General features: G+C 41.7%; 2 protein-coding genes across 2 annotated transcripts; both read right to left on the minus strand.

Moving 5' to 3' along the window:
- Positions 1–8: 8 nt before the first annotated feature.
- herc4 (HECT and RLD domain containing E3 ubiquitin protein ligase 4) lies at positions 9–16,918 on the minus strand. Its single transcript, XM_075475508.1, has 24 exons — positions 16,697–16,918; positions 11,926–12,196; positions 11,689–11,848; positions 11,498–11,574; positions 11,185–11,406; positions 11,012–11,103; positions 10,520–10,650; positions 10,196–10,350; positions 9,864–9,940; positions 9,069–9,193; positions 8,841–8,900; positions 8,519–8,630; positions 5,307–5,496; positions 5,045–5,217; positions 4,855–4,974; positions 4,663–4,761; positions 4,396–4,563; positions 2,805–2,948; positions 2,516–2,682; positions 2,350–2,416; positions 2,186–2,268; positions 1,914–2,097; positions 1,036–1,138; positions 9–937 (listed from the first exon to the last, which is right to left on the minus strand). Exons 2-24 carry the CDS (start codon positions 12,149–12,151, stop codon positions 729–731), a joined length of 3,144 nt encoding a protein of 1,047 aa, XP_075331623.1. The 5' UTR covers positions 12,152–12,196; positions 16,697–16,918; the 3' UTR covers positions 9–728.
- Positions 16,919–21,839: 4,921 nt separating this feature from the next.
- LOC142398771 (androgen-dependent TFPI-regulating protein) lies at positions 21,840–23,964 on the minus strand. Its single transcript, XM_075482934.1, has 5 exons — positions 23,812–23,964; positions 23,578–23,703; positions 23,388–23,489; positions 23,169–23,284; positions 21,840–22,083 (listed from the first exon to the last, which is right to left on the minus strand). The coding sequence occupies exons 1-5, from the start codon at positions 23,962–23,964 to the stop codon at positions 21,918–21,920; spliced, it is 663 nt and encodes a 220-aa protein (XP_075339049.1). The 3' UTR covers positions 21,840–21,917.
- Between the last annotated feature and the right edge of the window lie 1,897 nt (positions 23,965–25,861).

Consider the following 25,861-nt stretch of genomic DNA (forward strand, 5'->3'; position numbering starts at 1 on the left):
AAAAACCAAAACCAATACCTTACCCTCAAAGTAACATTTATTTTAGTGGCTGTACTTTGATTTTTATTTGTGGATCATTTTAAGGCATACAGCCAAGATTAATCAACTCAGCATTCAAAGCTAATGCTTCACACTGCTCTCAATCAAGTGTTACAGTGGAGCTCCTCGGAAACATCAAGAGTTTCTTTACATTGTCTAGATTCAAACATTCAATACACAGGGACGGTACATAACTCTTGCAAAAATTCAGAGACTGGCTGCAGTTGCAGTGCAGATGTTGCCTAAAGTTCAATTTTTGTTTTAAAAGAAAAAAACTCAAACATTTTACCGTTAGATTAGATTTTAAGCTTCAAAAAGGAAGTGCTTTTTTTCACTGCATCTTACAAGAGTTATGTTGGTGTCTGCAAGCCCTGTGTTGTATATACCAGTAGTTTGCTTCATCATACTTGCAATGTCCAAACATGAATTAAAGCACACCTACATGAGCAATCTCAAATGTGAATCAACTGCTGTCATGGCAAAGGGAAAAAAATTGGAAAATCAAAGTCAACATTAATGTAAAACTCTGGACGTCCAAACTTAATCGTTTGTTGTGCGGCGTGGATTCTTTCAGCGACCAGCGTCCAGTTCTAACAGCTGAACTGAGTCCAAACGAGAAATAAAAAGAAAACGTTTGGGAATGTGGCTGCCACCAACAGTCGGAACACGAGGCATTTCCCCCTCTACTATCAAACAAGATTAAAGCCTTGATTGTGTTCTATCGCCTCTAAAAGCTTCTCCCGGAGTGTTGCTATGCTCGTGTACTTGGGAAGGTCCAGCAGGTTGAAGCAGGTGTGGGCAACAGGTAAGTACTGCTCCCCTCCGCTGGTCGGCTGGATCACCAGTTTCAGGCTTTTCATGCCCAAGATTGGTATGCGGTCGCTTCCTGTGAGGAACACTAGAAACAGCGCAAAGCGTAAACACAGCGTGCCGGGACAATCACTCTTCAGGTGTCGTTTCATTCTTACAACATCACACAAATGTAGCGGCACTTACGGAGAAACTGTTTTTTCTTCTCTAACGGAAGATCGTGGAACACCTCCCAGAAGAGCCTGATGGTGGGATGCTCAGCCCAGTACTCTCCTTTGTATTCAGTACCCTGAGGAGCATCAACTAAAGTTACTCATTCAGTTTATCATACGACCTACTCGGCTGACTTTGGTTAAAGGAGAACTGCGGTATTTTCAACATTAAGCCTCTTTTCTGAGTCGTCTGCAATGTTGTAGAACCCCCCTCACCGCTTTTTTGATGTTTACTGCTGTCTCCGGTATTTGCCTAATTTTGATTCTTCTCAACCTGCTTCAGAACGGCAAGTCATGTGCATGTCCTAAAAGGTCTGTAAAAGCACCATAAACGTCCGTTTTCAAAATCATCAACTCACCGGAGTGGTTACTGGTGTGCACTGGTAATCCATATCAAATTTCGTTGCGAAAAGTTGCTTCTGTCGTGTTTTATTTGGCAGCTCGTTCATGCTCGCACTATTTTCTTACAGTGGCGGAGTAATATCAACGAACATCCAGAACAAAATGTCAAATAAAACATGACAGAAGCAACTTTTCTCAACAAAATTTGATATGGATTACCAGTGCACACCAGTAACCACTCCGGTGAGTTGATGATTTTGAAAACGGACATTTATGGTGCTTTTACGGACCTTTTTGGACATGCACATGACTTTCCGTTCTGAAGCAGGTTGAGATGAATCAAAATTAGGCAAATACCGGAGACAGCAGTAAACTTCAAAAAAGCGTTGATGGGGGGTTCTACAACATTGCAGACGACTCAGAAAAGAGGCTTAATGTTGAAAATACCGCAGTTCTCCTTTAAATTAGTGAATTGATGCATTGGACTGAGTCGCAGTTTTAAAATAAGACCTTTTCAAGCTCCGTCCAGTCATAGTTGGTGTTTCCTATGACCATGGCTTGCAGTTCGCTTGGCTGAAACAGCTCCAAAACTTTGCCGCCGCAGACTTTGTGGAATCCTGCATAGAAGCACTCGAACAGTGGGGCCACGGATGAGTTGAAAACGTAGTCTACGTAGGCGCTGACGAAGTCCTGCCTGGAAGAGGAGAAAAGCCGGGATGAAATAGCGGCCTTTTCATCGCTGGCTACATGTAAGGAATTTCAGCAAACTCTGACAATTTTACCTGTTTGTTTTATTGACATTGATCTCCTCACCATTTGGTACTAGTTCCAGGACCTCTGTGGCACCATAGTTTTCCTCTGTGATCTGAAAAAAATAATAAATGCTGTAATGACAGGGAGTCGAGCCATTCGTTTTACATCTCATGCCGACCGAAAACGGTCTTACGGTGAAATTCAAGCAGAAGAGTTCCTCAACGTCATCTTCTGTGTAGTCTAGCAACTGCTGCAGGCTCCTAATCGGAAGAGATGTTGCAGAATATCTCACAAGGCGTTCAAATGTTTTTTTTTTACGTCATTTACAGAATACAAAAAAGAAAAAAAGAGGCACTGACCTTCCCACGTCTGGCATGAGCTCTTTCAGGTCATCTAGCGTCGGCTTCCTTTTCAGAAGCTTTTTGTAAAGAGCCACAGGGAAGTTGAGCTCCACTATGGTGAGATTGTAGATGGCCAGACCACAGATGATCCCGATGAGGTTGAACAAGTCGATGTCCTCAAAGGTCTGCAAGGAACATTTTTTTTTAAGGAGGCTGGCGTCTCACGGGTCACATTCAGACACAACGTGGTTTACTGTCAACATTGACCTCTACGGATTTGTTGAGGGGGCTTTAGAGCGCTGGTTACCTTGTTGGAAAACCATATGAGCCTGGAGTCCTCGTGGTAACGAAACATCCCATATTTGGGATCCAGCAGCTCTTTCATGATCAGGAGGAAGAACTCCTTTCTCACACCTCCTGCATCGACCGCATCTTCTCCCACGAAGATCACCTGCCGTGAATCGCAAGAGCATTCAGTGCCGAGGCAAACGCATCACACAGTGGTGAGGGAGCTGCACAGAGTTATCAATCATTATGAGGAAAAACAAACAAACAAAAAACTATTTATTTATTTATTTATTTTTTTTAAGGTGAGGGGGCATTAAATCATGTGAACTAATTTGCTTTGCTCCCAGAGAGGAAGTTATGTTCCTTTAAATGAGCCTGATGCGGGCACTTTAGTGTCAACATGCAGATTCTATATTTACAAGCATTGGACATATTAGATCCTTCACACCCAATTCCTTAGGCAAACATTTTTCCAAGTGGGCTGAACAGGGGCTTACATTTCTTCATCAGTTGATCGACAGGAACAACCTTATGTCGTTTGAAGAGTTATGTAGGAATTTTCATCTCCAGAAAAGCGATTTCTTTAGATACTTACAGTTGCGTTCTTTTCTGTTGGCACACAGGGATTGGGAAAGAGTGCGTAACCCCAAACCAATAGAAAACCTAATTCAATTCCAGAAAGGGGGAGGGGATAAAAAATTGATAGCAAAGCTATATGGGGTGTTTCTGTCAATGAACCTTAACAAACCCACTCGGACAAAACAAAGATGGGAAGCAGAGACGGCCAAAATAATTTCTGACGAAACATGGGAGGGAGTCTGGACTGGGGCACATCAAGTTACAAACTCAAATATGTGGCGGGAATATAAATGGAAAATTTTTAGCAGATATTTCAGGACACCTGATGTAGTTGCTAGGATGAATCCTAACGTACTAAGCTTGTGTTGGAGAAACTGTGGCCCAGAAGTCCCCAATCATACACACATTTTTTGGTCATGCCCTAAACTTCAAAACTTTTGGGATGAGGTGTACAGAGCTATAAACCATATCTTTCCAGAAGTTATACCGAAGGATGTTACAGTTGCGATACTTGTTGTTGTACCAGATGGTTTACAAGGACGAGCCAAAGTATATCTATTAAATGTCCTTTTTACAGCTGCCCTGAAATGCATTACAACCAGATGGATGCAATTGGAACCACCCTCCTACAACTTATGGGTTCAGAAACTAAGGGAATTATATCAAATGGAAAAGATAACCTACTCATTAAGACTTCAAAAAACTACTTTTAGCCTGCGCTGGGGACCAGCAGAAGCTCTGTTGATGTAAATGAGTCCAACAAGTTTGTCTTATGGTGTTTAGTTTATCCTCCCCAAAGGGTATCCTTATTTGAGGGTTGTATGGTGATGAGTACAGATGTGATGCTGAAGCTGTCAGATGTCATGCTAAGATGTTTTATTCATGTTTTTTTCTTTTTTGAAAACTTCACATTGTCAACACTCGTGGACCACTGATGTATGGCTGTATAATAGCTCTGTGAAAATAATAATAAAAATGTAAGTTCTAACAAAAAAAAAAAAAAAAAAAACGCAGATTCTAACAGTGTTTACCTTGAGCGGCTTTTTGTAGTCAACATTCTTGGATTTCCTCAGGACTTCCATGGTGTCGCCGACGATATTTTCCCTCCGAACGATGAGGATGAGACACGGGTTGACAGATTCCACTGCCGGCATGAACATGGAGCTGAAGTTTTGCATCTGCGCCTGATCCACTGCCATCTACTTATAAAACACAAGTATGATTAATGGCCGACTCACCACTGTGGACTGAGCTCCTTCGGACTGTGTGAGACCGGACTGATGGGGCGTGTATATTACCTGCATCTGAATGACAGCATCAGTTTGAAGCAGCGTGGTCTTCGCTTGGGCATCGAATACAAAGGGATACTTACACAGAGTCACTACGCCATCATGGCCCTAACGACACAGAAGCAGAAATGTGGGCGTCAAAGCCCAAACATAAGCACGTGTAAAAATGAAAAGTTGAAGGGTCACCAACAGTAGACCCACCATTGGGTACATCTGCCTCTGAATCCATGTCACGTAGTCATTTCTGATATCGATCAGGTCGTCCAACTCATGAATGTAGAATTTATCGTACTGAATGATGTGTCCGGCTCTCTCATTCACCTGAAGACATGGAAGGGACATTAATAATCCTTCAAGATGAGATGAGATGAGACGGTGCGTCATTCCTGACCTTGTGCAAGATCTCCAGGAATTGAAGGGATGTGGCTAAAAAGCAGCTGAAAATCCTCTGCTCCACTGCCGGGATGCCCGCCTTGTGCATTAGGAGCAGATACACCACCACTTCCTTGTACAAATCTACCAACCTCTGGAAGAGAGGGGGCTCAAATGTGGACCACCAGTTTCCTGACGGAAACACAGGGTGCCGTTTGGTTACAGGCACGGGTAGAAGAGTTGTTGGATACATTTTTTACAGAAACCATTCTTGGACCTACCGAGCACCTTTAGTGGAGCCTCTTTCAGGCTGATGACACACTTGGCAAACGGGATAGTGATGGTCACATAGTTGCATCGGTCACTGAACAGCGGACATTCTGGAAGAGTGAGGTAGAGTCTCAGTGCTTCGATGTCTGGAGGAGAGCTGCTTAGGCGGGGAATCAGGTTCTTCTCCAGACTGGCAGCAACCTGAGACAGACAAGAGGGAAGAACAGAGACGTGCTACAATCAAAGCAATAACGCCTGGTTGAAGCCTCGTCTGACTCTTCTTTTCTGAACGTCAAACGTCAACGAGCTGAGGGGAAGAGAGTTTTAAAGGCAGCGGAGGCGGGGCACACAAACCTGCCGTGGTGGAGCATCAAACTATGCTCATGGATAAGCTAGCCCAACTTTAACCTGTCAGCGGGCAAGTTGTCAGACCATCACAGTAGTGATGGGTCATGCGCACAAGCATCGGCTCTGAGAACCGGCTCTTTGTAGTGAATCATAAGAGCCGGCTCGCATCAAGTGAGAGCCGACTCCAAGTTTTTTTTCCATTCGCTGCTTAGGTTTCACTTTCAGTGCTCAGTCCCAGCTCTGGTTACGACAGAGCTTTGTTATGATTGGCCAGCATGGCGACCAGCATGCGGTATTCACGTGAGAATTAAGGAGTTTGGTTCTGGTTTTGGTTCTGTTCTGTGAATTTGTTTGAAATCTTTTGATTCATTTGTCCATTAAAAAAAGCTTAATTGAGGCCATTATTAATGTTAGCTTGAGTTTGGTTCTGTTCTGTGGATGTGTTTGAAGTTTATTGTTAATTTGTGCAATAAAAACGTTTAATTGAAATAAACAAATGTAAAAGTGGTTTTGTCACAGAACAAATGCAAAGAATTAGGCAATTATAAGGTCTCTCATAAAAACACTGAAAGCAAAAGGGTTTTCAACACACAAACCATGATTTTTTTTTGTAAAGTTAAAGGGACACTATGTAATTTCTTCCCCCATCTAGTGGTGCAATTTTATTTTGCAAAGTTGAGTGAATTTGCTCTCTAGCGCCTCACGTTTTCAAATGTGCACTGCAACTTCTTGAACTAAGGCAAGCGGAATGTGTCAAGATTCAAGAAGCTATAGCTTCAGACTCAAGGTCCATACAAACAAAAAGAAATCAAGACACACAGTACAAAGGATTATATAACACACATACAACAACACTATGAATACAGATGACAGATAACATGTCAGATAACATAACATCTCCTTTGGTGTGCAAGCAATGCAATTAGTCATATTCCGGGAGTTACCGGAAGTGACGTTGACGCAGCGTTAGCATTAGCCTGCGTTAGCAATAGGAGCATTAGCAGCGGTAAATAAACTCCCGGTAAACTTACAAACTTTCTAATGCCTCGTTTTGTGAGTTAAGAGCCTATGTGTACTACGGCAGAAGTTTGGTAACAATCAATGCATTATTAGTGGGATCATTTACGAGATAAAATCTATTTAGCTTTTTTTTTTTAAACTTTATTAGTAAATCAACAAAATAACAGTTTACAAATGTGAGCATAACGCCAAAAAGAAGATAGCCAGGGGGAGCATAGGAATAATAATAAAAAGAATAAGATGATGCACTTACAAAAAGAAAGCTAATGAACACAAAGACATATGTGCCAAGGAATAAAATCTATTTAGCATTAGCGGCTGTAATAAGCCATTTGGCGGAAATGACGTCACAATGACGTCATTTCTGCTTGTAGGCCTGGTGGGGAAATTGCGATTCGAAGTGCTTTATGTCCCTCTCGGCACTTCGTCATTTTTCATAGAGCGGAAGGACATGGCAGCCTCCATAGAGCTTACCTGCTCTATGTAGATACAGACTAGTTATTCTTCACTCAGGAGGATAAGTGAGATTTTTGACAGAGATCATTTTACACCAATGAGGACTAACTTATGAATGAATATGTTGATTTGAGCTAATAAATGACTTAATTTATTACATAGTGTCCCTTTAAGGTAAAATATAGGCTACAAAAGATCCTAAATAAGGAGCCGTTCGGGAGTCGAAAGAGCCGGCTCTTGGAAAAGAGCCGAACTTCCCATCACTACATCACAGAGCTACACTGAGGCACCAACTGCTCTCATCATGCAAACGCCACACAAACACACTGAGGCCACACTGCACCATTGTATCGGCACAATTGCCACACATTTATATTGAAATGCAATGATATTCCAGACAGTTGATTTTGGTAATCCTAACGTTTGACTGGTGTCTCTCATGGTTTTATACTTGTTTTTCAGCCTCATTATGGCTTCTTTAAATTTCCGTCGGCACAGCTTCTCTCCTCAGGTTGAAAAAGGACAACGACAGACATCAAAAAGCACGCCTCGGTATCTTATCCCTGCACGAATGAAGCAATAAAACCCACTTGAGAAAAGCCAACCGTCCCATACATTATGGTACCCTGAAACAAGGGGGACCATCTTTAAAAACGGCTGCAATTTCTACACGGTGGAACTGAAATGTTTGAGAATGACTTTAAATTAAAGTCTGGAATATGCACTTTAATCACGCCTGAATTGTTTGATTTGGAATTTTACACTGAGGAGCAGAGGGGGAACTCTGAAAAATGGGACTTGGAGGGCACTGTTGTGCATTCTGTCAGACTTTGGATCTGGGGCCCTTCCTCTCTGCCTTAATATTGTTTCTATTCTACAACTAAGAGGGTTTATTAGAGTTTATCTGACAAGGCCCCAATCTAGGCCTTCCTTTGGAGTGTCACCGTTTGCATCTTAAGATCCATATATGTTTTTCACGGATGACGACATCTCTTGGTTGTAGACTTTACAAGTGAGCTGCTTCCCCTTGAGGTTTCTTGACTTTTTTTTTTCATCTGATTACAACTAAAGACTTTTAGATCTCTCTGGCCCATTTTCTTTCTTTTTTTTTTTTTTTGTCTAAGCTCAATGAAGGCTTGCTGTCACTTGCATCGATACCTCTTTGAACCACATATTGTGATTTTCCACACACAAATTCAACAATTGAAATCAACTCCAGAAGCTTAGAGGAAACAGACAAAAAGCCGAGCATGAAAGTGCCTATCAGGGACACATTTTCAGTTAAACACCTTTCACTGAAGAGGAGAAAAACTGAAAATCTGTCATTTTCCTCCCCAAAAGAAATTCTGGACCTGACTGCTTACGCTCGATGGAAAAGGTTTTGCGTGTGGCTACTGACCTGCTGAGCGATCTCAGGCCGGTCTTGCCGAATCACTCTGTGGAACAGCACGCGAGCCATGTTCACATCCACGCCTGAACACTTGCCGGTGGTGCTGAAGTGATCCGGATGACTGCGTGAAAGAACAACACGCTTTAGTCAAACATGTTCACGCACCAGGCAGCGATCAGCGGCACTTCCTCATTCAATACACGCCTGTACGCCGCTGACATTTCCAAACCAGGGTTGAAAACATCCGACAGGATCAACAAAAAGCAAATATAGTAAAAGTGAGAATCTCTTGTGCCGTGTCACAGACTGACTTTGTGTAAAATGAGATTACCTCGTCAACAGGAAAGATCCGTTGAGGCAGCTCGCTGAGGAGAACACGAGGTCGATCTCACTAAAGGAATCACAAAAAAAAAAAGCACGGCATTGGTGCGGCGTCTTTTCAAGGCCAGATCTCTGAATGCAGCACAGGTTCCTTTCGTAGAAATACGGTTTATCTAGAGTGAACTCAAACTAGCCCAAACGGCAACAGGCCAGAGTTCCCCCGAGGAGGAGACTTTACTTGGAGATTTCTTGTGGGAGTCTTCCCGGTGAGTGGCTCATCCATTTTTGTACAACGTCCTCGTTCAAGGAGCATATCTTTCTTTGGACGTCTCGTATCCGCTCGTCATCTCCGTTCTGAAGGTTCTGTAACAATAAAGAAAGAAAAGAGAGAGAAACCAAACGGAATAAACGGAAGAAAGTTTGGAGCAAAACAACTCGCAGCGATGAAAGTTCTTTTGACAAAAGGATGCATAGTATCAGAATAGACTAAGAACGCCCTCGTTAACTGATCCTCCATATCTTACCATTATCAGAAATTCAGGACAAATGATCAAAAAACTAAGTGGTTGCTGGCATAAGATATAAAATGATGCTATGATGCTATGATGCTATAAAATGATAAAATGATTCATCATGTTAATCCCTCATGTTCAGGGCGGCTGTAGCTTTGAAGGAAGAGCGGTCGTCTGCCAATCGGGAGGTCGGTGGTTAGTAAAAGCGTCATTTGGCAAGACGCCGAACCCTTACGTGGCCTCCTATGGGTTCATCGGTGTGTGAAACAAAAAGCACAGCTTGCATCGCTGTAGGTGGACTAAAGAATGCTCCATGAGCGGCGTGTGTGACCGGGTGATATTATTTATCTACCAAGTCCCGCATTTCTTCATTTTGACTGGAAAGTGAGAGCATTTCAAATGCTGAACTATGTTCCACTGAGAGCACAGTGAGGGAAAGATAAATAAACAAATGAAAAGCCGAGTCTTCGGTGCAAACAGTATCCTTTAAGAGGCAGTCCCTCGTGTTTAGTCATACTTACACTGGCAGTGCAATAGTGAGCAAAGCTCTGATCTCCTCCAGCATAAATTCTTTTGACGTAACAGCTCTGCTCCGGGTCTGCAAAATCAATTGATAAAAGCATTAAGTAGATTTCCAACAAGTAACGATATCATTTCAAATGACCTCATCTTATGCAACGAGAAGTTTAGAGTTTAAAAAGAAAATGTAAAAAGTTAAACGTCTACAATTCATTTTGTTGAATGCACCCTAACAAGATGGAACCAAGAGAAACCTCCAACAAGTGGCTTTGTTTTTTCCCCCCCAGGCTTTTAGTCTTCAGAAATTACGTGAGGAAGCCTGAATAAATCTCACCCGCCTCTGTTGAAGCGCCGGCCGCTACCCAGGGGCCTTTGACAAGCGCGGGGCTTTTTCTGTTGCATGTGGAGCGCGTCCCGAGCTGGCCGTTACCTCCGAGCCCAAATGAATCCATCTTTCCAGAGGAGGGTGTGAAAGCCAACGTGTGCTGCCTTTCAATAACACAGTCATTTGAGAAATGTTCCGCTCCTCCGTGACATTTCAATAAAATTCCATTACGCCCCTGTGGCCAACGATCTAATAATGAGCTGAGCACATTTATCTGAGGAAACAATACATCATGTCTGGGAGGAAACGTGTGAAAATAAACAGTGAATTCACCTTCCACACACAATCTGTGTGACTGCGTTTCCCATGAGCTCGAACACTTTCCTTGGGTTGATTTCATGGTTTGTGCAGTTGTGCCCAAGCTGCCCGTACCCTCCGGCTCCAAAAGTGAACACACCCCCTTCCTGTAACGTCAGCGGTGAATATGGGGTTGGAACAGAAACAGAAAGCATGCCGGAATGCATCACAGCGAGATTGAGCGCACTCTCAGTCAGCGCGCACGCAGTCAGCTGATGTTTCTGGGACGTAAAACCATTTTTGGTGATAAAACCAGATCGAAAAACAGCCTCTCAATGTGTGTTTACACCTGTATTTAGCGCTATCTAGATGTCACCGGGACGCATGTTAGCATCAACTCTGAGCTGGGCCTGTGATCCCGTGTCAACATTTGCTTCCAAACTACGAAAATAATAGCTCAAGCTCGACCCAAATTCAAATCAAGATCGTCTACGGATTTTCCAGATAAACAAAATGAATGCAACTTAACTTGGTAAGTGCTGCAGTGTGATCTTCTCCACAGGAGATGTAAATCACTTTCTGCGACCTCAGGGACTTCAGGAGGGCTGGGAAACACCGATCTGAGAAAAAGAAAAAACTGAAAATCGGTCTGTACTCCGGGCTTGAATAGTCCTAAGCGGTTTAAGATTTTGACAACCCACCATTGCAGTCATTGAGACCCAGCTGGCCGAACTTGTTGCACCCCCACCCGAACACCGCTCCGGAGAGCGTGAGGGAAAAGCTGTGAGCACCACCTGCCGATATCTGGGAAAAGGGAATGCTCTGCAGAGACTGAATGTTCTGGGGCGTGGAGATGCTCTGTCCCTTTCGTCCCAGCCCAAGTTGACCGTATCGATTCTGGCCCCAAGAGAAGACTTGGCCACCTATGGGAAAATAGGTAGGATTTGAAGAATAACACAGTAAGCAGGATGAATAAATAGGCATTATGTTGGTAAAAAAACAAAACAATTTTACCTCTTGAAAGTGCAAGGGAGTGCCAATACCCACAGGCTACCTGAGCGATTTGTACCTCTGACAAACTCTTGATGTTTCTGGTATTTTCACAGTGAGAATATAAATGAGCATCAGCATTAGGGGGGGGAAACAAGAAACAACAAGAAAAGAATGTGAATCATTAAATAAGAGATACAAGTTGACGAATTTACCTCGGCACGCGAATACATTCTTCAAAGTTATTCAAGCCCAGCTGGCCGTCTGAGCCAAGACCCCAGGAGAAAACCTGCCCTTTGTCATTCAGGGCGAGCGTGTGGGACTCTCCGCACGACACCGCCACGATAATCTGCGCATCCAACGCCACGACCTGTTCTGATAGATGACAAAGACAGATGGGGGGATTTCACCAAGTTGTTATCAGAATGCAAAACTAGAGAAACGTCACCAACCTGGTTTCTTTCTGGACTTCTCGTGGCCCAGCTGCCCCAGGTCGTTGCAGCCGCAGGTGTATACGGTCCCATCCTCCAGCAAGAAAGCTGTGTGTCTGCGGCCACAGCCCACGTCCGTCACTTGCTTCCCATGAAAGAATTCACATTTCCGAGGCTCGACCACTATCTCCTCGTCGATCCCGCCCAAGCCTAGCTGTCCAAAAGAAGCATTTCCCCAGCACAGCATGGTAGCCTTCACCTTTGGCTGCAACAGTCAGCAAGACCGCTGCCTCTGTGAAGAGACACTCTGGTTGTAACCAAATCATGGAGCATCTGTACTATATTTACTTTATCATTTAAGTTGTAAGGTGTCCCACAGTAGGCATACTAGAGAAAGACAGCCAGAACGCATCAGGTAAGCGTGATTACACCGGTAATAATGTCTAAGAATCTTACAGTTGTGATTTTATCTGTAATGTTTAATAACGTCAAATTGGACCACACGACAGTCATTTCAGCCATCCGTTGGCAATCAGATTACAGGACACGTTATGTACTCAAAAGGATTAGATTACAGATTACAAAAAAAATTATCATATCATTTGTGAATTTGGTGAAATGCCAAAGTTGTCCGACTGGACCCTGCGTGGAAAAATGTAAACGGACTATGTCGAGTTTAGAAATTGGGGTTAGAATAAAGTTAGGTTAGCTACACTCATTTGATACAAAACTTCCGTTAAGGAGGTAAGGTCTTATAGACTGAAGCTAATCTCTAACTAACCCCATATAAACAGCTCAGTTTTCTACGGAAGAGTTTTAGGGTCAGGCATAAGAAAAAATAATAATATTTTGCCTGTTGAGATTAAAGTCGACATGTCGAGAATAAAGTCGACATGACGAGAATAAAGTCGACATGTCGAGAATAAAGTCGACATGTCGAGAATAAAGTCGACATGACGAGAATAAAGTCGACATGTCGAGAATAAAGTCGACATGTCGAGAATAAAGTCGACATGACGAGAATAAAGTCGACATGTCGAGAATAAAGTCGACATGTCGAGAATAAAGTCGACATGTCGAGAATAAAGTCGACATGTCGAGATTAAAGTCGACATGTCGAGATTAAAGTCGACATGTCGAGATTAAAGTCCACATGTCGAGATTAAAGTCGACATGTCGAGAATAAAGTCGACATGTCGAGATTAAAGTCGACATGTCGAGAATAAAGTCGACATGTCGAGAATAAAGTCGACATGTCGAGATTAAAGTCGACATGTCGAGAATAAAGTCGACATGTCGAGATTAAAGTCGACACGTCGAGAATAAAGTCGACACGTCGAGATTAAAGTCGACACGTCGAGATTAAAGTCGACATGTCGAGAATAAAGTCGACATGTCGAGAATAAAGTCGACATGTCGAGAATAAAGTCGACATGACGAGATTAAAGTCGACATGTTGAGAATAAAGTCGACATGTCGAGAATAAAGTCGACACGTCGAGATTAAAGTCGACACGTCGAGATTAAAGTCGACACGACGAGAATAAAGTCGACATGTCGAGAATAAAGTCGACATGTCGAGATTAAAGTCGACATGTCGAGATTAAAGTCGACATGTCGAGATTAAAGTCGACATGACGAGAATAAAGTCGACATGTCGAGAATAAAGTCGACATGTCGAGAATAAAGTCGACACGTCGAGATTAAAGTCGACACGTCGAGATTAAAGTCGACATGTCGAGAATAAAGTCGACATGACGAGATTAAAGTCGACATGTTGAGAATAAAGTCGACATGTCGAGAATAAAGTCGACATGTCGAGAATAAAGTCGACATGTCGAGAATAAAGTCGACATGTCGAGAATAAAGTCGACATGTCGAGAATAAAGTCGACATGACGAGATTAAAGTCGACATGTTGAGAATAAAGTCGACATGTCGAGAATAAAGTCGACACGTCGAGATTAAAGTCGACACGTCGAGATTAAAGTCGACACGACGAGAATAAAGTCGACATGTCGAGAATAAAGTCGACATGTCGAGAATAAAGTCGACATGTCGAGAATAAAGTCGACATGACGAGATTAAAGTCGACATGTTGAGAATAAAGTCGACATGTCGAGAATAAAGTCGACACGTCGAGATTAAAGTCGACACGTCGAGATTAAAGTCGACACGACGAGAATAAAGTCGACATGTCGAGAATAAAGTCGACATGTCGAGATTAAAGTCGACATGTCGAGATTAAAGTCGACATGTCGAGATTAAAGTCGACATGACGAGAATAAAGTCGACATGTCGAGAATAAAGTCGACATGTCGAGAATAAAGTCGACACGTCGAGATTAAAGTCGACACGTCGAGATTAAAGTCGACATGTCGAGAATAAAGTCGACATGACGAGATTAAAGTCGACATGTTGAGAATAAAGTCGACATGTCGAGAATAAAGTCGACACGTCGAGAATAAAGTCGACACGTCGAGATTAAAGTCGACACGACGAGAATAAAGTCGACATGTCGAGAATAAAGTCGACATGTCGAGATTAAAGTCGACATGTCGAGATTAAAGTCGACATGTCGAGATTAAAGTCGACATGACGAGAATAAAGTCGACATGTCGAGAATAAAGTCGACATGTCGAGATTAAAGTCGACATGTCGAGATTAAAGTCGACATGACGAGAATAAAGTCGACATGTCGAGATTAAAGTCGACCACAGCCCACGTCCGTCACTTGCTTCCCATGAAAGAATTCACATTTCCGAGGCTCGACCACTATCTCCTCGTCGATCCCGCCCAAGCCTAGCTGTCCAAAAGAAGCATTTCCCCAGCACAGCATGGTAGCCTTCACCTTTGGATGCAACAGTCAGCAAGACCGCTGCCTCTGTGAAGAGACACTCTGGTTGTAACCAAATCATGGAGCATCTGTACTATATTTACTTTATCATTTAAGTTGTAAGGTGTCCCACAGTAGGCATACTAGAGAAAGACAGCCAGAACGCATCAGGTAAGCGTGATTACACCGGTAATAATGTCTAAGAATCTTACAGTTGTGATTTTATCTGTAATGTTTAATAACGTCAAATTGGACCACACGACAGTCATTTCAGCCATCCGTTGGCAATCAGATTACAGGACACGTTATGTACTCAAAAGGATTAGATTACAGATTACAAAAAAAATTATCATATCATTTGTGAATTTGGTGAAATGCCAAAGTTGTCCGACTGGACCCTGCGTGGAAAAATGTAAACGGACTATGTCGAGTTTAGAAATTGGGGTTAGAATAAAGTTAGGTTAGCTACACTCATTTGATACAAAACTTCCGTTAAGGAGGTAAGGTCTTATAGACTGAAGCTAATCTCTAACTAACCCCATATAAACAGCTCAGTTTTCTACGGAAGAGTTTTAGGGTCAGGCATAAGAAAAAATAATAATATTTTGCCTGTTGAGATTAAAGTCGACATGTCGAGAATAAAGTCGACATGACGAGAATAAAGTCCACATGTCGAGAATAAAGTCGACATGTCGAGATTAAAGTCGACATGACGAGAATAAAGTCGACATGTCGAGAATAAAGTCGACATGTCGAGATTAAAGTCGACATGTCGAGAATAAAGTCGACATGTCGAGAATAAAGTCGACATGTCGAGATTAAAGTCGACATGTCGAGAATAAAGTCGACATGTCGAGAATAAAGTCGACATGTCGAGATTAAAGTCGACATGTCGAGAATAAAGTCGACATGTCGAGAATAAAGTCGACATGTCGAGATTAAAGTCGACATGTCGAGAATAAAGTCGACATGTCGAGATTAAAGTCGACATGTCGAGAATAAAGTCGACATGACGAGAATAAAGTCGACATGACGAGATTAAAGTCGACATGTCGAGAATAAAGTCGACATGTCGAGATTAAAGTCGACATGTCGAGAATAAAGTCGACATGTCGAGATTAAAGTCGACATGTCGAGAATAAAGTCGACATGTCGAGAATAAAGTCGACATGTCGAGATTAAAGTCGACATGTCGAGATTAAAGTCGACATGTCGAGAATAAAGTCGACATGTCGAGAATAAAGTCGACATGTCGAGATTAAAGTCGACATGTCGAGAATAAAGTCGACATGTCGAGAATAAAGTCGACATGTCGAGATTAAAGTCGACATGTCGAGAATAAAGTCGACATGTCGAGATTAAAGTCGACATGTCGAGATTAAAGTCGACATGTCGAGATTAAAGTGTCTTGTTTAATCTCGACATTTCGACTTTATTCTCGACATGTCGACTTTATTCTCGACAGGCAAAATATTAATATTTTTTCTTATGTCTGGCCCTAATACTCTTCCGTAGTTTTCACTATCCCAAACACTACCAAACATAAACTATCATGTGCCAGAGGTCTGTGGGAGTATAGCCGCAGATGGACAGCTAGCATGTCTCTTAGCGTGGTGATTATAAGCTAGGTCGGTCAGCCGCGACCAATGCAACCAAACCAACTTCATTCATGACAATTTAACTTCGTGCCACTACTCTTGGTAAAGACGCTGGACGTTTTAAAGCTCCTTTTTAAAAAAAAAATAAACCTGTTCGACGACCTGGTAACGCTGATAGGAGCTATTTTTCCCCATCAGCGGTGCAGTTAGCATGATGCATGATGAGAAGGATAGTTCATTTAGCAACGAGCACACACCACGCAGTATCCCAGAGCCATATCAGATATTTAAGTTTCACTAAAACCGTTCATTATTTTTTTTTAGGTCAGGTTTCGTTCAAAGACAGGGAGCACATCTTACCAATCCTCCACAGATCCAGCAGCAGCAGCTCTGCTTTCTAGTGTTTTTAGCACGGCGACTGTTCCGGACAGCTAAAAATACACAAGCCGGTACATTTTCTGCATTTAAAAATTAAAACCTAAATACCGGGCAGCTCTCAAAATGAATTATACTCATGTCCTCCACCCCAAAACTCTGTCAACAACTGCTGTAACCCTGCTGTTGAGGTAAGGTGGCAGCGCTAGTGCGTCACACCCTGGACTTCCGGGTTTCCTTTAAGAAATAAAAGTCGCTTTCTTAACAGAGAGCGAACAGTATCAAAGCCCGTTTCTATGGAAGTTTAACTTCCATAGACCATCTGGACACAACAGCTCAAAAACAAGCATTGTCCGTTAATTAAATACTGAAAGAAATAGCAGGAATTTCGCAATTCCTTCTTGAGATAAGTTGCTGTGAACGTAAATCTAAAAAATGACAATGATAAGTAAACACGGCGAGCTTTAATTTGAAATATTTTCCATCTAACCGGAAGTCTTACTACATTTTAGTACAGTTTTGCTGAGAGTGAGTGAAGAAATGTCGCGAATCATCCAACATGTTCTAGATGGAGAGCGCGCGCATGCGTGTCACTGCAGTTGTACTGGTATGGATGCATGCTATTTGTAAAACGAACACGCACGCGCGCTCATACAAACACAGATATATAAATACATTATACCCTTCAGTACCCCCCATACCCCCCGCGCGCCACAACACAGACACGTTGTTTTTTATTTTAACATATCGCTTTTCAAAACGTCCCACACACATATGTAACTGTAACGTTGACTAATTAACATATGAAACAAACTAATTATACTGTACTCAATCACAGTTACCTAATGAAATCAGTGAAGTCTACACCCACTGAGTAGGCTAAACAACGCAGAAATCTGTTGAAAATGTAATAAAAAAATATACTGCCAAGTGTGTAAAAATAAGTTGTCAAAGAAAGATAACTATAGATATCTGACCTGATATGATTTAACATGATATAAAGGAAAGGCAAGGCAATTGTATTTGTTTAGCACAATTCGTACACCAGGCAATCCAAAGTGCTTTACATAAATACTTCCGTGTCTTCAGTATATAAAAATCTGTCTATTTTAGTCAACTGATGCTGTGTTCACCTTATGTAATTAGGCATCTCCTGGAAGGATCTGGAATTAATGTGTCGGCACTTGTCTGCTTTTTTTTTAACTTGAGCCTCTTACCTGAGTAATTGTAAATGACCTCATGTAGTCTACGAAATATTTGGCTCCCTCTTGTGGAATGGAGACGGACACTTCTATTTACAAAGATAATGGTCCATAAAAGTTCATACTCATGCTATCTGCATTTCCATTTCTTTCTTTATTTGTTTATTTATTTATCTATTCTAGAAAAAGATTCAAGAATCAAAAGTTGATTTCACTGTACTAAAGAGATAGTTTATTTTATTTTATTTTTTTTATTTTACAGATTAATACACCTGTAGTTGCTAATAAGTTACCCTGATTGTTGGTGAGGTGACAATATTCTAAAATGATTTGGTTGTGTCAGATTTGAAATATTTTGTAATTCATAGGGATGTTTTTCCAATTTTTCTTAATGTCCTCTTAAGCACCTATACTATTATAGGTGCTAGCTTTTGAACTGTATGGTAATAAAAGCTCAGGTGGTCTCTCCCTCTTTTCAGCCCAGAGGATGCTGGGTCTGTGATTTCCAAGAATTATTTGAATTTTTTCCATTGTAAGACCACAGGACTGTTTGCCATTCAAATGAGCTCGGACCCAGAGACGGCTGTATCTTTTTATGTACTCAGAAATGTTCTTTGCATGGGTGAGTTTCATAATAAACTTGTGGATGCAGTGTCACACTGTGTTTGCTCACCATCCCATGCAGAGATTAACATTCATTTCTGTTTTTAATGCAAAGCTGTCTGAGAGCCCGGATATTATTAGGTATTAGTTTTTACCCAGGGCCTGTTTATACTTCACGTTTATACTGCATGTTTTCCGACGTTTCGTAAACATATAAAAATATAAAACAAAGGTGATAAATACAGACAACAGCTGCGTGAGACAATCTTTATTATCTATCACTTGGTTTCAGTCCAGTACAAAGCAGATCTTTGTCCACTTTGACTTCTGTCTATTTCACATCAGAGCAAAGTTAAAGCACCAACAACAGCAGCAATGCAACTAAGAGCAGTCCATAGCTCGGATGGCTCCACATATTTATGAGACTGCCCATAGAGGCAGCAGAATAGCATAACACGCAGACATACATTTCTCAGGCACCAACGGAAAGCATATAGAGATCCATGTTTACCTTCTCAGCCTGTTGCCAGTTCACTGCATTACTTGTGAGAGTTAAAGCAGGGTAATTTTGTTATATCTTTTTTTCCTTCCTGCCAATGATAAGCATATGTTGCATCTATTAAATGGGGCATACATTTTTAAATGAACTATCTTTTATTCTTTTTTAAAATATCCAAGTTTTACCATCTGATATCCGGTGTTGTCTTTGCTAACTTTTAAGTGACAGCGTTAAAAAAACAGTTTGCAAATCATTGCATTTTGTTTGTTGTCGCTGTAAAATAGAAATACACACACCAATAACGCGATCGTGTTTTTGCATGCCATTTTCGTTATACTTGACACCCTTTCCTCAGGTAACGAGGCAATGTGTGACATCATCCAAACATCCATCTTATCCTGGCATGATCACAGATTCTGCATCTAAGTTCTGTCGTGTTTTTTTTCAAGTAAAACACAATGGAAACAATTTTCCTCCAGGGTTTTTTTTTAAAGTTGCTCTGACGTCTAAAGTGCTTAATCTAAGTAATTTGACCAATTTGCATTTAAGTGCTGACATTTTTTTTTAAAGTTTGAATGGCTAGCCAGCACACAAAAGGGATAAAAGGTGTCATTGAGAGGTGAAGAAGACTGCCTCTAGGGATTTAAAGGTTTAACAGTGTAACGTGTGTGTGCTAATAGTCATATCACGAGTTAAGTAATCAGTAAACGTCGTGATATATGTAGCTGTTGAGGAAATGCAGAGTGCTAGGGACTCACAATCATGATTCACTGTCCGGATTTTATACGTAACAAACTAAAGAAACCAGTGTCAATAAGAGGGGAAGGCCTAACTTGTCAGAACTGCCCACAGATGTTAGCATTTAGGACACGCAATCATCTGTGTGCATTTATTTATCCTCATCTGAGAGTGATGTATGCATATTTGTGTTGTCTGATTGACCTCCATCTCTGCGACGTCATTTTACTTTGATGCACACGAAGAAGTATTAAAACAAGTGCTTATCTGTTGAAACAGAGCCCTCTGTGTCATGTTGATGATTGATTTTCTAATGATGTGCACAGAATGTTCCTGCCTCACTTGGAAAAATGTCAACCTGCAGTTCATCTTCCTTATCAGAAGAGCAGACAGGCTTCCACATAGCTGCAGAACTGTGAGGGCGACATCCAAACCATTTGAGAGCATGAAGGGATTTTTTTTTTTGAGGGGAAAAACACAGTCTGTCAGGCCATGTTATTCCACTCCTAAAGTATGTTGGTCGTCTTTGGATTTCACAGATGATGAAAGTAGTGGCTAATGTGACGTTTTTCCAAGTGTCTTTTGATGCTGCTTTGAAAATGCGAGTCACACATCAGAGGTCAGCCGTGGCTCCTTTTCTTTTGTTGTTTTTTGCATGTCGCAAGTCTAAAGTGGAGTCAATTATAGCTCTCTTTGTCACAGCGATGGCCCATTTTACGCAAACATTTGCGTGATAGAAGATTTCTACCATGATTAACTGTTTGTCTTTCTGACCAGGTGCCTCTTGAACACGCAGTGTGTCCGGTTGAGCTGGTTCCTTCGGGGAGTTTACCTCCTGTGACGTACGCACTGTGGCCTGATGTTGCAGAGCTGGAGGAATTTATATAGCTCACTTGAAGAGACGCCTCAGAGCACAAGCAGGACAGAGACACGACAAGCAAACATGTTGCACCTGTTGGTAGTAAGTAAAGATCCTTTAACGTGTTTTTTCATTTCTTTTACCTGAGCACTACAGCAAAGTTCTTCTCTAAAGAGCACTGGGACAAATGCAGCACTGATTATTGTTCTTTTATTTGCTCAGATCGTTTCCGGATTACTCCTCGTAATAATTTGCTTTTCAAAAGGACTCAAAGAGGTGAGTGACCATTTAGTATTTCTCAGTTGCAAGGTGGGGGAAGTTTCGTATCAAAATGTAACTGAAATTCAAATTCTCTGACATGATCAATATCGCTCACAGACAAAGAAACTCCAAAAGTCCCAGCCTCCTGAGTCCTCTGCAAACAAGAAGGTGAGTTGTCACCCACTGTTAAACACTGAGACAGATTCTAATCACTGAGATCTAATAACTGGCACTCATCTCACCAACAGAATGACCTGAGTGAAGATGATCTGCATTTACTGGCAAAGATTCTTTCCGTTGGATTGGTGGATGCGGATCCAAACTACCTCCAGCATCTGAAAGGCTACAGAGACTTGAGAGGTGGCTGAGTTCCTTTTTGGAGTCAAACAAACAAAGTCACTTCATCCAAGGTGACTAATGGACGCAAAAACAAAGCTTTTCCTGGAGATGTCCAAAGATTTGTGATGGCATCAAATCCAGTCTGTGAAACATTGTGTTTTGGACTATTAGTTCTTCTTGTAACCCCTCCAGAAGTTCCACAATCAGTGGGAGAATATATACACTTTATTCAGGTTGATGAACATTTTCCTGTTAAACTGGACCCTGACTGCATTATTCCTGCCTCTGTGACTAATGACTGCGTGACATCCGACAACAAGATCCTCTTGAATCAAGAATCTGAGCGAGTTGAAAAAGAAGACACAGCTGTTGTGGAAGCTGCTTTATTATGCTTGCTTTGATGCTCCTGATACATGATGCAATATCAAATACCCTTTTGTTGAGCTGTACAATCACAGCTTTAAATATAGAGTACAGAGTATAGAGTAGAGTTGAAATGCAGTTTAAATATAGCTTTATACTGTAGGTGCAGGTCTCAATATGCTGCTGATGCAGCCAGTTTCAGAAAGGAAGGTAGTTTGTATGGCAGAGAAAGCAATTACTTTGCTTTGTCCTTTCCTAGAGTGAGGGAGACGAAAAAAAAGTAAGAAAAGATAAACCAAGAGATAGAGCTGAAACAAGGTAACACGATTCTTTGAGATAAACTTATCTCGTCTTACCCCAGACATGGCTGTTGAGCTTGTTCCCGAGCAGGTAGAGCAAGGTCACCACAGACATGTTAAAAAAGAAGAAGCCAAACAGCCCAGGAGTGCTGAAGAGCCCAAGAAGGGGATACACCCAGACACCCACGGACATATACACCCATAAGATCCTGCCCAGTGGGATTAAATAAAAGAGAAAAGGGAGCATTTGTCAGAATCACTAGAGCTATCAGTTGATCTAAAAAAAAAAAAAAATGGATATGAATCTTGGAAAAATGTGCTTGTCAACCCATTGGCACTTCTGATAGTAACCACTGTAACAGCAAAATAAAAGTCTTATAAAAAAAATTATGTTCTGCTTGTTTATGGTTTGTTCTGTCAAATGCACACAGAGCTGCAGGCTGCATTGCTGTATGCGATCCAGAAATGCTAAAGGTTTGAAGGAAGCATTTCCCCTCAGGCTGTCTGCTTTCCGTGAACTTCAGCACACTGATGCAGTGGACGAGCCTGGACTAGTTACAGCATTGACAGAGACACATTTACACACCGCTGCGCATTCAGCCACATTATTTTCATGTAAATTTCCAGTCTGCTTCGTGTGAAGGGTGCAGAACCGAGACAAATTCTTTTGCTTTTTTTGTGTGAGACATATGTCTCCCTTCATGGGCGTCGCACCCGTGGGGGATGGGGATGTTTCGACACCCCCACTTTTACAGCAAGATGATTTCACCTTTTTGAATTTTCAATGACCAAATAAAGTTTTAACAAATCATAAAATGTGTTTTAATGTCTCTGTACCCTTTTTATAATAATTCTATCCAGATGCGAGCAATGTAACTATTGTAGTTTCCATACAGGATCTAGTTTAGGACGATCAAAATGCAAAAAATGCAGTGAAATGGCCCTGTTCTGCATTTTTACAAATCAGAGAAAGATTTCACAAATCCCAAACAAGGTTTTAATGAATCTATAGCCTCTTTAGAATAATTCCATCCAGATTTGAGCATTGTAACAATTGTGGTTTCCATACAGGATCTAGTTTAGGGCGATCAAAATGCAAGAAATGCAGTGAAATGGCCCTTTATGCCCATCCATTTAATTCGCAAATCGGATGCCAACTTCAGCGTTGTGTCTATGGGCTTGATGTGGCGCTCATGTGACTCCCCCCGTAACACCCCCACATTAAAAATCACTGCTCCACCCCTGTCTCCCTTGTTTAGGCATGATCTATTGTATTAGCTGACTCAGCACTTACCAAGATAAATAAGCTAAACCTACAGCTCCTAAAGCTGCCAGGGCGTTTTTAGTCCGCGGGTAGGTGTGAGGCTGCACCAGCACTTCGCCAAGTAAAACAGGAAGGACAAGTGTGTGCTGTGAAAAACAGTTTCGTAGAAGCGTATTAATCATCAAAGCTCAGAACAACAGACTCAGGTTCGCTTGAGTGCCCAAAACAAATGTGACACTGGGTACAGACCATGGCGTGGTTTATCCAAGGTGGGAAGAAGGTGTCAATAGAAGCTGGGTACACTAATTCTCTGTCATAGGCAAAGATCGTCCAGAAGAGTACAACAACAAACTAAAGAAAAAGGCAGAAAACGGAGAGTTAGTGCCAAGTAATTGCTTTGTGACAGAAATGTAGGATTTTGCCAAAAGTGGTTTCTCACCATGCCCACAGGGAAAGCAAAGACAGCGAATAGGAGGTCTTTACATCTGTTCAGAGCACTCCTTGTCTTCTTCTCTGGCTGAAGGTCACTCACAGCCGCCAGTCCAAAGAACGTCATTTGTAGTAGCTAAAATATTACCAACAACATCACCGTTTTCCCATTATGTTTGTTCACATCCACCACATCACAAAACCCTGATATTCCACGACAGTGATCCCCTACAAGTGTGCTCACCAAGTTCAAAAAAGTAAGATACTTCCACGGTCCTCCATAAACAAAGATTCCTGCCGGTAGCTCCTCTCCATCCTTTGCAGCGAGACATTTAACAATAAAAGCATACCAGCCGAATGCTGAGATGTGGTACGCTCTCCTGAGGGCTGAAGTCATTCTTAAAGCAAGCTTGATATGATCGACACAAATCAATCAAACACAGAGAAAAACTAATCTTCAAATGCAGCCCAAGTTTTTCCCTCCATGTGAGGCACTCAAGGCTGTGCAGTTCTTTAAAGATTAGTGTGTTTCAGTGCAAGCTTATTAAGACATTTGTAAGCAGCGGAGGGAAAGTGACATTTCTAGACAAGAGGCCCACTGTTTCTTATGAAACCTTGGAGATCTTCTTTCATAATCAGCGCACTGTTACATGTGACTGGACGGTAAATTAATCCACACCGAGACTAATCCGTTTCATGGTGTTTTGCAAGAGAAACGGCTGGCAAATTAGTTCAAATAAAGACACTTTGAACTTATAGGATTTACACAGTAAACCAGACTTCATTGTTACTATAGAAGAATAATTCTCTATTCTCTAATCAAGCTTAATATTGATCAATCAAATCATAATAATTGTGTGACAGCCAAAAAAAAAAAAAAGCCTGGATAAAGTCTAAACATGAACAAAACAGACTGAAATGATTTGCAAACCATGTGTGTAAAACCCCAAGATGGTACTGTCACAGCCCGGCTCTCAGGCTGTAACAAAAATGGGAGACAGACGAAAGCTTCCAAATTTCAAAACAACTTTTAATTACAAAATCTAAACTAAGGAAACGTGGAAGTCAGTTGTCAGTCGTGTCTGCATGCCTGAGTGTGTGAATGTGTAAGCGATCAAAAACAACAAACCAGCAGCCGCCCTGCAAGTCAAAGGCAAGTCAGGAGGGATTGAAACTGGCAAGAGAGGAGCTTTTGAAGCACAAGCCCCAGGTGTGGCTCAATCAGTCTGACGAGCACTCCGCCTTACTCTCTGCAGAAGGGAAGAAGCAATAAAGAGAACAGGGACAACTAGTGGAGCGGAGGGGTCGTCACAGTACAAACATAAGCAATATGTTTTAGATTTAAGAGGTATTTCTTTATTTTTCATTGCCATGTCCTGCAAGATGTTTCAAATAAAGCGGCTACAAAGAAAAGATGGAAAATCTGGAACCTAATTCCAAAAAAAGTTGGGACACTATGGACAATGAAAATGCAAATAAAAGCAGAATGGCAACTTTTGCACATCTCATAAAACAATCACTAAGAATAAGATGTTGCATCACCCAACTGCAGCCAAGCTTTGACAAATGGCCTCACATTTGACTCTATACTTTAGGATACAGAGCAGTTCATGGTTGACACAGTGAGTGCAAGGTTTCCAGGTCCTGTGGCTGCAAAACGAGCCCAAACCACCAGCCTTCCACCACCGTGCTTCAAAGCTGGTTTGAGGTGTCGGTGCTGATATGCTGAACAAACCACAGAAGTCCTGTGGTTTGTTCAGATGTAACTTTACCAACCTAAGCTGTGCTGCTATGTTCTTTTTAGAGAGAGGAGGCTTTCTCTAGGCAACCCTTCCAAACAAGCCATACTTCTTCAGTCTTTTTCTAATTGTACTGTCATGAACTGTAACATTTCACATGCAAACGTAAGCCTGTAGAGTCTGAGATGTCGCTCTTGGATTTTTAGCAGTTTCTCTGATCAATGCAATTGTCTGACCTGGGATGTCCACTACTGCTTACTACAACTTACATTTTACCCCCTATGAAAGCTGCTCAGTATGCTTAGTTTTGGAAAATGAATAAAGACGAGATGTAACGTGTGATGTGCTGCTGAACTGGTAAGGACCGGTTGATCTTACCCTGAAACAGGGTACACTCTCTTTTTCACATTACTGTAAATAAATACAGTAGAAATACAATTCAGTTCAACTGAATCAAATTCACTCAAAATGAAATCAACTAGAAACTGTTTTTTGATTTACCGTTTACGCAGTACCTTCTTTTTTTTTAAATCCTATTTTAGCTCCAACTGCATA

Source organism: Odontesthes bonariensis, chromosome 2, assembly GCF_027942865.1.
Source record: "Odontesthes bonariensis isolate fOdoBon6 chromosome 2, fOdoBon6.hap1, whole genome shotgun sequence".
Taxonomy (NCBI): domain Eukaryota; kingdom Metazoa; phylum Chordata; class Actinopteri; order Atheriniformes; family Atherinopsidae; genus Odontesthes; species Odontesthes bonariensis.